This window comes from Ranitomeya imitator, chromosome 3 (assembly GCF_032444005.1).
Source record: "Ranitomeya imitator isolate aRanImi1 chromosome 3, aRanImi1.pri, whole genome shotgun sequence".
NCBI lineage: Eukaryota > Metazoa > Chordata > Amphibia > Anura > Dendrobatidae > Ranitomeya > Ranitomeya imitator.
The window spans coordinates 15,633,867-15,650,995 of record NC_091284.1 but is presented as its reverse complement, the minus strand read 5'-3'; the positions used below and the strand labels follow the sequence as shown (position 1 = coordinate 15,650,995).

Sequence of the window (17,129 nt, the reverse complement as noted above, 5' to 3'; positions counted from 1 at the left end):
TTATACTCCAGAGATGCACTCACTATTCTGCTGGTGCAGTCACTGTGTACATACATTACTGATCCCGAGTTACATCCTGTATTATACTCCAGAGCTGCGCTCACTATTCTGCTGGTGCAGTCACTGTGTACATACATTACATTACTGATCCTGAGTTACATCCTGTATTATACTCCAGAGCTGCGCTCACTATTCTGCTGGTGCAGTCACTGTATACATACATTACATTACTGATCCTGAGTTACATCCTGTATTATACTCCAGAGCTGCGCTCACTATTCTGCTGGTGCAGTCACTGTGTACATACATTACATTACTGATCCTGAGTTACATCCTGTATTATACTCCAAAGCTGCACTCACTATTCTGCTGGTGCAGTCACTGTGTACATTACATTACTGATCCTGAGTTACATCCTGTATTATACCCCAGAGCTGCACTCACTATTCTGCTGGTGCAGTCAGTGTGTACATACATTACATTACTGCTCCTGAGTTACATCCTGTATTATACCCCAGAGCTGCACTCACTATTCTGCTGGTGCAGTCAGTGTGTACATACATTACATTACTGCTCCTGAGTTACATCCTATATTATACCCCAGAGCTGCGCTCACTATTCTGCTGGTGCAGTCACTGTGTACATACATTACATTACTGATCCCGAGTTACATCCTGTATTATACTCCAGAGCTGCGCTCACTATTCTGCTGGTGCAGTCACTGTGTACATACATTACATTACTGATCCTGAGTTACATCCTGTATTATACTCCAGAGCTGCACTCACTATTCTGCTGGTGCAGTCACTGTGTACATACATTACATTACTGATCCTGAGTTACATCCTGTATTATACCCCAGAGCTGCACTCACTATTCTGCTGGTGCAGTCACTGTGTACATACATTACATTACTGATCCTGAGTTACATCCTGTATTATACTCCAGAGCTGCACTCATTATTCTGCTGGTGCAGTCACTGTGTACATACATTACATTACTGATCCTGACTTACCTCCTGTATTATACCGCAGAGCTGCACTCACTATTCTGCTGGTGCAGTCACTGTGTACAAGAATACAAGTCACCAGCACAAGCTGTGAGCAGACACTGAACAAGCAGGGCATCCTGGGTGAGCGGATTACAGGACACGTTATATAACGGATATTTCAGCCTTCAGTGACGGGGGAGGAATCCAGCAGAAAAGCAGCGATGATGTAAAGTGAGAAGGCGGCAGCCCGGGACGGTAATGAAGGATGCGATGATGGGCAGATACAATGGCAGGGAGCTGGGGATACAGAGCAGCAGCACTCAATGCCAAGCAGCAGCTGCAAAAGCTCAAACAACTAAAGACGACTGTAGGATAAGAAATATAAAGCCATCGCTTAGATGTAATACAGCGAGTTCAGTGCATGAAATCCGCGTCATTAGGGGACACAGCGGCCCGGGAAATCCCTATAAATCTCTGTTCTCAGCAGTGTAATAAGGCAGGACACGTCTGCTGGGTGGAGTAGTCGCCATCACTCACATTCTTTCCTTGTGGCTTAAAGTGACAGTCACCAAGATAAGCTGATGCCCCAGAGAGGCTTTTACCTGACACTAGCAGGTGCGGGTACAGGTAAGGGGCCCGTATCTGACAAGTCTCATTCACTCCTGGCATATAAAATCCACCGGGGATTGTAGGCAATGAGTCAAATAAAACACAATTGAAGAAATAAAAAGTTCTACATTGTTCTATATGTTTTATTACTTTTTACCCAAACATTATCCGTCATCCTAACCCTAACCCTGACTCTAACTAGGGATAGAAAAAGTGTAAAAATGTAACAGCAAAAGCATCTCTTAGTAACGAATGAAGACAGTGCTGCACATGGTTCCGTACTGACTTCATTCATTAGCTGCTCATATTTTGTCATTTTGGTGGCTGCCTATGCAGAGTGCAGCAGTGGAGATGAATAGGTTATTGGGTGTTGCACTCTGCTTAGGCAGTAACTGAGAAGACATGGTTCACTATGTTAAACATTTGTTATTTGGTTGCTGCTCATATAGAGAACAGACAAACTTATCCCTGCCGCTGCGCTCTGCATAGGCAGTAGGCAATCAATGTTCAGCTCCGAGAGGTAAAGAGCGGTTTGATTCAGCTCATTTTACGGTAGGGGTATGCAGAGCAAATTCCAGACTCTGACAGCTACGCTACACCGATGAGTATACCGCATACAACGGTCTGGAATGGCGCAGGAGATAACGGACCCGTCCCGTGGATCCGTAATAGCCTGTAAGTGACAGGATCACCCCATGGCGCTCACACCCCACACAGCCACTGTCATTGCCTGCACTTCACCGCCCACACATACCTGTCATTAGCACGGTTTGGCGGCGTCATTTTTAGCCCGTGTGCGCAGATAGTCACTAATGGGGTCATGACATTTGCCGTGATGATAATTTACTTATTAGAGGTAATTACCACGAATGACCCAATCGTCTGATTGTCCAGAGATCTCCCGGCCGGTTATTAGACCACGGTGATGTCACACCGCCGCGCCAACGTCTAGGCCCTAGACTTTAGGGGGTCACATGGCTGTGATTGTAGTTGGCTTTGGCCTTGGTCGTTGCAGCGGGATGTTCTGCACCTGTCCTGACGCCATCCACTAGACCTACCGGGTTAATAGGAAACTTGGAGATCCAAGCCCACGTCCGGCCATCATGAAGGTACTTCACTCATGTCCCTGACAAAGCAGAGCTAGCTGTGCGTGATGCCGCAGAGACGAGTTGGCATCTCGTGTTCATCCTCCTCCGCAGACGTGCAGGTAACAACGACCACGTCAGCTCTGCTACATCTGCGGCAGAGTGTGTGATCAGCGGCAGCGCTGCGTGCGTCCACCTGTCAGTACAGGATGCCGGATAATCTGTCTCGGTCCTGGCGGAGATCCCGGACATCTCGCCAATAACGAGATGAAGTTAACGAGATGTTATTGATTGCTCGGAGCAGAGGCGGTGATGACGGCAGCAGTGGGGACTGAGCACTGCAGCCACGTGTACTTCCAGCTCACCAGGTGGGCTCGGGGCTGGGAGACCACCGCTCCTGACATAGGTGGAGGCTAAACCTCTGACATCCGCACCTATCGGACGCTGTCTGAAACGGAGCACACGCCTCTGCTGAAATACTCTGCACAGCTTAGACACCAGTCCTTCCACTATGTCACTCTCAGTCTGTGGCCTCCCACAAAATCAGCACACTCCTCTCCTGAAATTCTCTGGGCCGCTGGAGACTCAGCCCCTTCCAATTTGTAACTCCCAGTCAATAACCTCTCAGAATACCAGCACACTCCTCTCCTGAAATACTCTGGGCCGCTGGAGACTCAGCCCCTTCCACTTTGTAACTCCCAGTAAATAACCTCTCAGAAGACCAGCTCACTCCTCTCCTGAAATACTCTGCAAAGCTGACAGCTTCCACTACGTCACTCCCAGTTTGTGGCCTCCCACAAAATCAGCACACTCCTCTCCTGAAAGACTCTGTGCTGCTGTAAGACAATTTTCCTTCCACTACGTAACTTTCAGCCAGTGACTGGCCATAAAATGAATACACCCCTGAAATACTCTGTGCTGCCAGGGGCAGTTAAAGCTTTCCTGAAATACTCTGTGCTGGGGTTAGACACAGTATCTTCTAGCCTCTGACCACCTACAAGACTTTGACGTCCCTCTGCTGAATTCCTCTGTGCTGCTGGTAATATATTTAGATTTGAGAGTCTTCCGTGGCTGATACCTTTTAATGATGAACTGAAAAGATGGAAACAAATCGCAGCTTTCGAGACTCCTCCGGTCTCTTCATCAGGCAAAGACTAAAACAAAATCTGAGGAGTCACATATTGAGGCCGGCTTCACACTTGCGAGTTTTACGGACGTAAGAGCGCAGAAACTACGTCCGTAAAACTCGCAAAAAATACGGCACAATTATTCTCTATGCCCCTGCTCCTATCTGCCGTATTTTACTGATCAGTATTATACGGCTTTCTACGGCCGTACAAAATCGCAGCATGCTGCGTTTGTCACCGTACTGTGCAAGAAATACGCCAATGAAAGTCTATGGAAGCGTGAAAAATACGGATTACACACGGACAAGCAGTGTGACTTGCGAGAAATACGCAGCGCTGTTAGAGAGAAAAGCCGGTAATTCAGTGCGGTGTACAGTAAAATCACACTGACAGCTTACAGTCCAATAGGTAGAATAAATGTGTACACATAGAATAGGTATATATATATATATATATATATATATATGTCAGTGAGACACATATATGTATATATATTAATATTTATTCCAGCGCTATACAGCTTGAAAGCCGGTAATTCAATTACCGGCTTTTTCTTTCTCCTTCCTAAAACCCGACATGATATGAGACATGATTACATACAGTAAACCATGTCTTCTCTCCATTTTTTTTGCAGATTCCACACTACTAATGTCAGTAGAGTGTATCTGCAAAATTTGGCCGTTCTAGCTCTTAAAATAAAGGGTTAAATGGCGGAAAAAATTGGCGTGGGCTCCCGCGCAATTTTCTCCGCCAGAGTAGTAAAGCCAGTGACTGAGGGCAGATATTAATAGCCTGGAGAGGGTCCATGGTTATTGGCCCCCCCCTGGCTAAAAATATCTGCCCCCAGCCACCCCAGAACAGGCACATCTGGAAGATGCGCCTATTCTGGCACTTGGCCACTCTCTTCCCATTCCCGTGTAGCGGTGGGATATGGGGTAATGAAGGGTTAATGTCACCTTGCTATTGTAAGGTGACATTAAGCCTAATTAATAATGGAGAGGCGTCAATTATGACACCTATCCATTATTAATCCAATTGAATGAAAGGGTTAAATAAAACACAAACACATTATTTAAAATTATTTTAATGAAATAAAAACAATGGTTGTTGGAGTATTTTATTCTACGCCCAATCCAATCACTGAAGACCCTCGTTCTGTGAAAGAAAAAGCATAATAAACCAACAATATACTTACCCTCCGCAGATCTGTAACGTCCAACGATGTAAATCCTTCTGAAGGGGTTAAAACATTTTGCAGCAAGGAGCTTTGCTAATGCAGGCTGCTCCTCGCTGCAAAACCCCGGGGAATGAGTCTAAATATAGATCAATGAGCTATATTTAGCTTCATTTGCGGTGAGGCGCCCTCTGCTGGATGTTCATAGATCGTGGGAAATTTCCTAGAAAGCTCCCAGGCTTTCTAGGCAAGTTCCCACGATCTATAAACAGCCAGCAGAGGGCGCCTCACCGCAAATGAAGCTAAATATAGCTCATTGATCTATATTTAGACTCATTCCCCGGGGTTTTGCAGCGAGGAGCAGCCTGCATTAGCGGAACTCCTTGCTGCAAAATGTTTTAACCCCTTCAGAAGGATTTACATCGTTGGACGTTACAGATCTGCGGAGGGTAAGTATATTGTTGGTTTATTATGTTTTTTCTTTCACAGAACGAGGGTCTTCAGTGATTGGATTGGGCGTAGAATAAAATACTCCAACAACCATTGTTTTTATTTCATTAAAATAATTTTAAATAATGTGTTTGTGTTTTATTTAACCCTTTCATTCAATTGGATTAATAATGGATAGGTGTCATAATTGACACCTCTCCATTATTAATTAGGCTTAATGTCACCTTACAATAGCAAGGTGACATTAACCCTTCATTACCCCATATCCCACCGCTACACGGGAATGGGAAGAGAGTGGCCAAGTGCCAGAATAGGCGCATCTTCCAGATGTGCCTGTTCTGGGGTGGCTGGGGGCAGATATTTTTAGCCAGGGGGGAGCCAATAACCATGGACCCTCTCCAGGCTATTAATATCTGCCCTCAGTCACTGGCTTTACTACTCTGGCGGAGAAAATTGCGCGGGAGCCCACGCCAATTTTTTCCGCCATTTAACCCTTTATTTTAAGAGCTAGAACGGCCAAATTTTGCAGATACACTCTACTGACATTAGTAGTGTGGAATCTGCAAAAAAAATGGAGAGAAGACATGGTTTACTGTATGTAAACCATGTCTCAAATCATGTCGGCTTTTAGGAAGGAGAAAGAAAAAGCCGGTAATTGAATTACCGGCTTTCAAGCTGTATAGCGCTGGAATAAATATTAATATATATACATATATGTGTCTAATGACATATATATATATATATATATATATATATATTCTTTTTTCTTTTTGGGACACATAGATCATTTCTATAGCGGTATGTTGGTTTTGCAAGCCAGCGAGAAAACCACGCAGTACGGATGCCATACGGATTACATACGGAGGATGCCATGCGCAAAAAACGCTGACACACCCTGCCTACGGAGGAGCTACGGACCACCATTTTCGGGACATTTCAGCGTATTACGGCCGTAATATACGGACCGTATTTTCATACGCTGAGTGTGAAGCCGGCCTTATACACAGCAGGACACAGGAATAACGCAATAGATAAGACGAGTGACGGGAAGCAGAACTATCAGTATGGGAGAGGGATGAACAGTGGTGGTCATAAATATTGGAACAGTTCATAGATAAGGAGTGAATGTTTTATTGTCCTCTGATTGGGGTCTGGTGCTGTGTGGTGATGCTGAGATTCGAAGTTTCCTTTTAATACCTTTTGCTGCTGGGAGACCCATCTTCTTTCACTACAAAGCTCTCAGTCTGACCTACCCTAAGGCCAGCACACTCCTCTCCTGAAATGCTCTGTGCTGCTGTGAGACCCATCTTCTTCCACTATGAATCTCTCAGTCTGACCTACCACCCTAAGGCGAGCACACTCCTCTCCTGAAATGCTCTGTGCTGCTGGGAGACCCGTCTTCTTCCACTATGAAGCTCTCAGTCTGACCAACCCTAAAGCCAGCGCACTCCTCTCCTGAAATACTTTGCGCTGCTGATCTCCTGCTCTCTCTAGTCTTTGACCTCCCCCTACATGTCACCATTTATCTGCAGTACTGTCTTCACTGACATCACATGGAGGGACCTGACACTGACCCACACGCTCAGCACACACCTCTCCTGAAATACTCTGTGCTGCTGATCTCCTGCTCATTCTAGTCTTTGACCTCCCCCTATATGTCGCCATTTCTCCGCAGCCCTTTCCTCACTGACATCACATGGAGGGACCGGAAACTGACCCACACACTTAGCACTCACCTCTCCTGAAATACTCTGTGCTGCTGATCTCCTGTTTTTTCTAGTCTTTGACCTCTGCCTACATGTCTCAATTTCCCCGCAGCCCTGTCCATACTGACATCACATGGAGGGACCGTACGCTGACCTACATGCTTAGCACACACCTCTCCTGAAATACTCTGTGCTGCTGATCTCCTGCTCTTTCCAGTCTTTGACCTCCCCCTGCACGTCGCCATTTTCCGGCAGCCCTGTTCTCACTGATATTACATGGAGGGACCTGACACTGACCCACACGCTTAGCACTCGCCACTCCAGAAATACTCTGTGCTGCTGATCTCTTGCTCTTTCTAGTCTTTGACCTCCGCAAACATGTCGCCATTTCTCCGCAGCCCTGTCCTCACTGACATCACATGGAGGGACCGGAAACTGACCCACACGCTTAGCACTCGCCTCTCCTGAAATACTCTGTGCTGCTGATCTCCTGCTCTTTCTAGTCTTTGACCTCCCCCTACATGTCGCCATTTCTCCGCAGCCCTGTCCTCACTGACATCACATGGAGGGACCGGAAACTGACCCACACGCTTAGCACTCGCCTCTCCTGAAATACTCTGTGCTGCTGATCTCCTGCTCTTTCTAGTCTTTGACCTCCCCCTACATGTCGCCATTTCTCCGCAGCCCTGTCCTCACTGACATCACATGGAGGGACCGGAAACTGACCCACACGCTTAGCACTCGCCTCTCCTGAAATACTCTGTGCTGCTGATCTCCTGCTCTTTCTAGTCTTTGACCTCCCCCTGCACGTCGCCATTTCTCTGCAGCATTGTCCTCACTGACATCACATGGAGGGACCGGACACTGACCCACACGCTTAGCACACGCCTCTCCTGAAATACTCTGTGCTGCTGATCTCCTGCTCTTTCTAGTCTTTGACCTCCCCCTACATGTCGCCATTTCTCCGCAGCCCTGTCCTCACTGACATCACATGGAGGGACCGGAAACTGACCCACACGCTTAGCACTCGCCTCTCCTGAAATACTCTGTGCTGCTGATCTCCTGCTCTTTCTCGTCTTTGACCTCCCCCTGCACGTCGCCATTTCTCTGCAGCATTGTCCTCACTGACATCACATGAAGGACTGGACACTGACTCACATGCTTAGCACACACCTCTCCTGAAATACTCTGTGCTGCTGATCTCCTGCTCTTTCCAGTCTTTGACCTCCCCCTACATGTCACCATTTCCCGGCAGCCCTGTCCACACTGACATCACATGGAGGGTCCGGAAAGTGACCCACACGCTTAGCACTCGCCACTCCTGAAATACTCTGTGCTGCTGTTGAAGCATGGAAATATGGAGATACAATAATGTTGATGACTTGGCGCAGTTAGATATCGCCCCGTCCAGTAGATGACGCCGCCTTGTTCTAAGCAGGCACTGTCAGCGCAGACTACAGGCACAAGAACACAGGGCTGAAGACTGACACAATGAATGAAGACCCTGCACTGATCCTGAGCCGTCACCTCTACTCCATTCATAGCCAGAGCTGCATGCGCTGTTCTGCCAGAGGCCTCTTCTCTCACCAATATCTGATCGATGGTATCAGCCACCTGCAGAATTATGGATGCAGCTCCGGAGGTGACTGGTGCGCGTGCCATGACGCCCCCCATAGAGGACGGCTGCCTACCTTGCCTGGCTTGCTGGTGTAATTAAAGGCGTAGACCTCCTCGATGTCCCTGTTAATACGCCCAGAGTAAAACTTGCCGATCTGCGCCGGTTTAATGTCCGTCGGCCGGCTGACTCCACTGGCGAACTGTGCCAAGGTTATAAAGAAGAGGATCCCCGGGCAGGAGACGGGTGATACTACACCCCCCATCATCCTGATCCACAGTGTGGTCACAGCAGATGGCGGCCCCTCTCCATGGAGTGGAACAGTCCAATATTAATAAATATCTGGTCACAGCTGCTCCGGATCATAACATGTCTGCAAAACAGGGGGGAAATAGTCAGAGCAAATGTATCAGTGCTGGTTCTGTGCCCCTATCATACAGCAACCCAAGTTATCACCCAGAGTGGACACATCATCACGTCATCATACATACAGTGGACACATCATCACGTCATCATACATATGGTGGACACATCGTCACATCATCATACATACAGTGGTCACATCATCACGTCATCATACATACAGTGGTCACATCATCACGTCATCATACATATAGTGGTCACATCATCACGTCATCATACATACAGTGGACACATCATCACGTCATCATACATACAGTGGTCACATCATCACGTCATCATACATATAGTGGTCACATCATCACGTCATCATACATACAGTGGACACATCATCACATCATCATACATACAGTGGGCACATCATCACGTCATCATACATACAGTGGTCACATCATCACGTCATCATACATACAGTGGTCACATCATCACGTCATCATACATACAGTGGTCACATCATCACGTCATCATACATATGGTGGACACATCGTCACATCATCATACATACAGTGGTCACATCATCACGTCATCATACATACAGTGGACACATCATCACGTCATCATACATATGGTGGACACATCGTCACATCATCATACATACAGTGGTCACATCATCACGTCATCATACATACAGTGGACACATCATCACGTCATCATACATACAGTGGGCACATTGTCACGTCATCATACATACAGTGGACACATCATCACGTCATCATATATATATAGTGTGATCATCATGCATACAGTTTACACATAATCACGTCATCATACCTACAGTGGGCAAATCATCATGCATAGCGAGTGTGCACATCATCATATACACTGCTCATATCATCATACATACAGTGGGCACATCATCACGTCATTATACAAACAGTTGGCAGATCATCACGTCATGCATAGTGCACACATCATCATACACACTGATCATGTCATCATATAGCACCCATATTATCGCATATCATACATACAGCACACATCATCAGGCTGTCACACATACACTTATCGTTGCCACTAACGGACACTGCAGGGATTTGCATTCTCAGTCCTCTCTGCTGCATGTGGCCGACACTCACCTGTCAGTCTGGGCTCCCGGTCCCTGGGGCAGTTCTGCTGTTGATGGGCTGCTCTGGGCACATCCAACCACCCATCCCCGGAGGCCAAGATGCCACCACCAAGCCAGCAGCACAGGGTGCAGCCACGAGCCCTCCCCTGCCGCATCCGGATTGGCTACTGGTGTCCAGAGAGAGGACAGCTGACCAATCACTGCAGCCTCTTCTATTACATTGTTCCCACAATTTAATTCTGAAAGGTGTCAGGTGCAGAGGAATCAGAGCAGCGACTGCACCGCCACCTGCTGGTAAGAGAAGGGAATTACACCACATTAGAACTGATTTGTAGAGTCACAGCCCAATGTCCGAGCTACTAATACTAAGAATATAACTACTATAATACTGCTCCTATGTACAAGAATATAACTACTATAATACTGCCCCTATGTACAAGAATGTAACTACTATAATACTGCTCCTATGTACAAGAATATAACTACTATAATACTGCTCCTATGTACAAGAATATAACTACTATACTACTGCTCTTATGTACAAGAATATAACTACTATAATACTGCTCCTATGTACAAGAATATAACTACTATACTACTGCTCCTATATACAAGAATATAACTGCTATAATACTGCCCCCTATGTACAAGAATATAACTACTATAATACTGCTCCTATATACAAGAATATAACTACTATACTACTGCTCCTATGTACAAGAATATAACTACTATAATACTGCTCCTATGTACAAGAATATAACTACTATACTACTGCTCCTATATACAAGAATATAACTACTATAATACTGCTCCTATGTACAAGAATATAACTACTATACTACTGCTCCTATATACAAGAATATAACTACTATAATACTGCTCCTATGTACAAGAATATAACTACTATAATACTGCTCCTATATACACAAGAATATAACTACTATAATACTGTCCCTATGTACAAGAATATAACTACTACTGGCCCGAAGTACAAGAATATAACGACTATAATACTGCTCCTATGTACAAGAATATGACTACTATAATACTGCTCCTATGTACAAGAATGTAACTACTATAATACTGCTCCTATGTACAAGAATATAACTACTATAATACTGCTCCTATGTACAAGAATGTAACTACTATAATACTGCTCCTATGTACAAGAATGTAACTACTATAATACTGCTCCTATGTACAAGAATATAACTACTATAATACTGCTCCTATGTACAAGAATGTAACTACTATAATACTGCTCCTATGGAATATAACTACTATAATACTGCTCCTATGTACAAGAATGTAACTACTATAATACTGCTCCTATGGAATATAACTACTATAATACTGCTCCTATGTACAAGAATGTAACTACTATAATACTGCTCCTATGTACAAGAATATAACTACTATAATACTGCCCCTATGTACAAGAATATAACTACTATAATACTGTCCCTATGTACAAGAATATAACGACTATAATACTGCCCCCTATGTACAAGAATATAACTACTATACTACTGCTCCTATGTACAAGAATATAACTACTATAATACTGCTCCTATGTACAAGAATATAACTACTATACTACTGCTCCTATATACAAGAATATAACTACTATAATACTGCTCCTATATACACAAGAATATAACTACTATAATACTGTCCCTATGTACAAGAATATAACTACTACTGGCCCGAAGTACAAGAATATAACGACTATAATACTGCCCCCTATGTACAAGAATATAACTACTATAATACTGCTCCTATGTACAAGAATATAACTACTATAATACTGCTCCTATGTACAAGAATGTAACTACTATAATACTGCCCCTATGTACAAGAATATAACTACTATAATACTGCTCCTATATACACAAGAATATAACTACTATAATACTGCTCCTATGTACAAGAATGTAACTACTATAATACTGCCCCTATGTACAAGAATATAACGACTATAATACTGCTCCTATGTACAAGAATGTAACTACTATAATACTGTCCCTATGTACAAGAATATAACTACTATAATACTGCTCCTATGTACAAGAATATAACTACTATAATACTGCTCCTATGTACAAGAATATAACTACTATAATACTGCTCCTATATACAAGAATATAACTACTATAATACTGCTCCTATGTACAAGAATATAACTACTATAATACTGCTTCTATGTACAAGAATATAACTACTATAATACTGCTCCTATATACAAGAATATAACTACTATAATACTGCTCCTATGTACAAGAATATAACTACTATAATAGTGCTCCTATATACAAGAATATAACTACTATAATACTGCTCCTATGTACAAGAATATAACTACTATAATACTGCTCCTATATACAAGAATATAACTACTATAATACTGCTCCTATGTACAAGAATATAACTACTATAATACTGCCCCTATGTACAAGAATATAACTACTATAATACTGCTCCTATATACAAGAATATAACTATTATAATACTGCTCCTATGTACAAGAATATAACTACTATAATACTGCTCCTATATACAAGAATATAACTACTATAATACTACCCCTATGTACAAGAATATAACTACTATAATACTGCTCCTATATACAAGAATATAACTACTATAATACTGCTCCTATGTACAAGAATATAACTACTATAATACTGATCCTATGTACAAGAATATAACTACTATAATACTGCTCCTATGTGCAAGAATATAACTACTATAATACTGCTCCTATGTACAAGAATATAACTACTATAATACTGCTCCTATATACAAGAATATAACTACTATAATACTGCTCCTATGTACAAGAATATAACTACTATAATACTGCTCCTATATACAAGAATATAACTACTATAATACTGCCCCTATGTACAAGAATATAACTGCTATAATACTGCTCCTATATACAAGAATATAACTACTATAATACTGCCCCTATATACAAGAATATAACTACTATAATACTGCTCCTATGTACACGAATATAACTACTATAATACTGCTCCTATATACAAGAATATAACTACTATAATACTGCCCCTATGTACAAGAATATAACTACTATAATACTGCTCCCTATATACAAGAATATAACTATTATAATACTGCTCCTATGTACAAGAATATAACTACTATAATACTGCTCCTATATACAAGAATATAACTACTATAATACTGCCCCTATGTACAAGAATATAACTACTATAATACTGCTCCTATATACAAGAATATAACTACTATAATACTGCCCCTATATACAAGAATATAACTACTATAATACTGCTCCTATGTACACGAATATAACTACTATAATACTGCTCCTATATACAAGAATATAACTACTATAATACTGCCCCTATGTACAAGAATATAACTACTATAATACTGCTCCCTATATACAAGAATATAACTACTATAATACTGCCCCTATGTACAAGAATATAACTACTATAATACTGCCCCTATGTACAAGAATATAACTACTATAATACTGCTCCGATGTACAAGAATATAATTACTATAATACTGCCTCCTATGTACAAGAATATTACTACTATAATACTGTCTCCTGTGTACAAGAATATAACTACTATAATACTGCCCCTATGTACAAGAATATAACTACTATAATACTGCTCCTATGTACAAGAATATAACTATTATAATACTGCTCCTATGTACAAGAATATAACTACTATAATACTGCCCCTATGTACAAGAATATAACTACTATAATACTGCCCCTATGTATAAGAATATAACTACTATAATACTGCTCCTATGTACAAGAATATAACTACTATAATACTGCTCCTATGTACAAGAATATAACTACTATAATACTGCCCCTATGTACAAGAATATAACTACTATAATACTGCCCCTATGTACAAGAATATAACTACTATAATACTGCCCCTATGTACAAGAATATAACTACTATAATACTGCCCCTATGTACAAGAATATAACTACTATAATACTGCCCCTATGTACAAGAATATAACTACTATAATACTGCTCCTATATACAAGAATATAACTACTATAATACTGCTCCTATGTACAAGAATATAACTACTATAATACTGCTCCTATATACAAGAATATAACTACTATAATACTGCTCCTATGTACAAGAATATAACTACTATAATACTGCTCCTATATACAAGATTATAACTACTATAATACTGCTCCTATGTACACGAATATAACTACTATAATACTGCTCCTATGTACAAGAATATAACTATTATAATACTGCTCCTATGTACAAGAATATAACTACTATAATACTGCCCCTATTTACAAGAATATAACTACTATAATACTGCCCCTATGTATAAGAATATAACTACTATAATACTGCGCCTATGTACAAGAATATAACTACTATAATACTGCCCCTATGTATAAGAATATAACTACTATAATACTGCTCCTATGTACAGGAATGTAACTACTATAATACTACCCCTATGTACAAGAATATAACTACTATAATACTGCCCCTATGTATAAGAATATAACTACTATATTACTGCCCCTATGTACAAGAATATAGCTACTATAATACTGCCCCTAGGTATAAGAATATAGCTACTATAATACTGCCCCTATGTACAAGAATATAGCTACTATAATACTGCTCCTATGTACAAGAATATAACTACTATAATACTGCCCCTATGTACAAGAATATAACTGCTATAATACTTCTCTTATGTTTCAAGAATATAACTACTATATTACAGCTCCTATGTACAAGAATATAACTACTATAATACTGACCCCTATGTACAAGAATATAGCTACTATAATACTGCCCCTATGTATAAGAATATAACTACTATAATACTGCCCCTATGTACAAGAATATAACTACTATAATACTGCTCCTATGTACAAGAATATAACTACTATAATACTGCCCCTATGTACATGAATATAACTACTATAATACTGCCCATATGTACAAGAATATAACTACGATAATACTGCTCCTATTTACAAGAATATAACTACTATAATACTGCCCCTATGTACAAGAATATAACTACCAAGAATATAACTACTATAATACTGCTTCTATGTACAAGAATATAACTACTATAATACTGCCCCTATGTACAAGAATATAACTACTATAATACTGCTCATATGTACAAGATTATAACTACTATAATACTGCTCCTATGTACAAGAATATAACTACTATAATACTGCCCCCTATGTACAAGAATATAACTACTATAATACTGCCCTCTATGTACAAGAATATAACTTCTATAATACTTCTCTTATGTACAAGAATATAACTACTATAATACTGCCCCTATGTACAAGAATATAACTACTATAATACTGCCCCTGTGTACAAGAATATAACTACTATAATACTGCCCCTATGTACATGAATATAACTACTATAATACTGCCCATATGTACAAGAATATAACTACGATAATACTGCTCCTATTTACAAGAATATAACTACTATAATACTGCCCCTATGTACAAGAATATAACTACTATAATACTGCTTCTATGTACAAGAATATAACTACTATAATACTGCCCCCTATGTACAAGAATATAACTACTATAATACTGCTCATATGTACAAGATTATAACTACTATAATACTGTTCCTATGTACAAGAATATAACTACTATAATACTGCCCCCTATGTACAAGAATATAACTACTATAATACTGCCCCTATGTACAAGAATATAACTACTATAATACTGCCCCTATGTACAAGAATATAACTACTATAATACTGCCCCTATGTACAAGAATATAACTACTATAATACTTCTCTTATGTACAAGAATATAACTACTATAATACTGCCCCTATGTACAAGAATATAACTACTATAATACTGCCCCTATGTACAAGAATATAACTACTATAATACTGCCCCTATGTACACGAATATAACTACTATAATACTGCCCCTATGTACAAGAATATTACTATAATACTGCCCCTACATAGAAGAATATAACTACTATAATACTGCCCCTATGTACAAGAATATAACTACTATAATACTGCCCCTATGTACACGAATATAACTACTATAATACTGCCCCTATGTAGAAGAATATAACTACTATAATACTGCCCCTATGTACACGAATATAACTACTATAATACTGCCCCCATGTACAAGAATATAACTACTATAATACTGCCCCTATATAGAAGAATATAAATACTATAATACTGTCCCTATGTACAAGAATATAACTACTATAATACTGCCCCTATGTACAAGAATATAACTACTATAATAGTGCCCCTATGTACAAGAATATAACTACTATAATACTGCCCCTATGTACACGAATATAACTACTATAATACTGCCCCTATGTACAAGAATATAACTACTATAATACTGCCCCTATATAGAAGAATATAACTATAATACTGCCCCTACATAGAAGAATATAACTACTATAATACTGCCCCTATGTACAAGAATATAACTACTATAATACTGCCCCTATGTACACGAATATAACTACTATAATACTGCCCCTATGTAGAAGAATATAACTACTATAATACTGCCCCTATGTACACGAATATAACTACTATAATACTGCCCCCATGTACAAGAATATAACTACTATAATACTGCCCCTATATAGAAGAATATAAATACTATAATACTGTCCCTATGTACAAGAATATAACTACTATAATACTGCCCCTATGTACAAGAATATAACTACTATAATACTGCCCCTATGTACAAGAATATAACTACTATAATACTGTCCCTATGTACAAGAATATAACTACTATAATACTGCCCCTATGTACA

The 17,129-nt window shown here is 40.5% G+C and overlaps 1 protein-coding gene across 2 annotated transcripts in view; it reads right to left on the bottom strand.

Annotated features, from left to right (window-relative positions):
• SIDT1 (SID1 transmembrane family member 1) overlaps positions 1–10,484 on the bottom strand; it is a 103,065-nt gene extending 92,581 nt beyond the window's left edge. The window contains exons 1-2 of one of the 2 annotated variants that reach the window (XM_069760535.1): positions 10,254–10,484; positions 8,834–9,130 (exon numbers count right to left, since the gene is read on the bottom strand). In XM_069760535.1, the coding sequence (XP_069616636.1) occupies positions 8,834–9,025 (192 nt within the window). In that variant the 5' untranslated portion in view covers positions 9,026–9,130; positions 10,254–10,484. The remainder of the gene's footprint in view (positions 1–8,833; positions 9,131–10,253) is intronic. The other variant, XM_069760536.1, reaches the window with a different exon arrangement.
• Between the last annotated feature and the right edge of the window lie 6,645 nt (positions 10,485–17,129).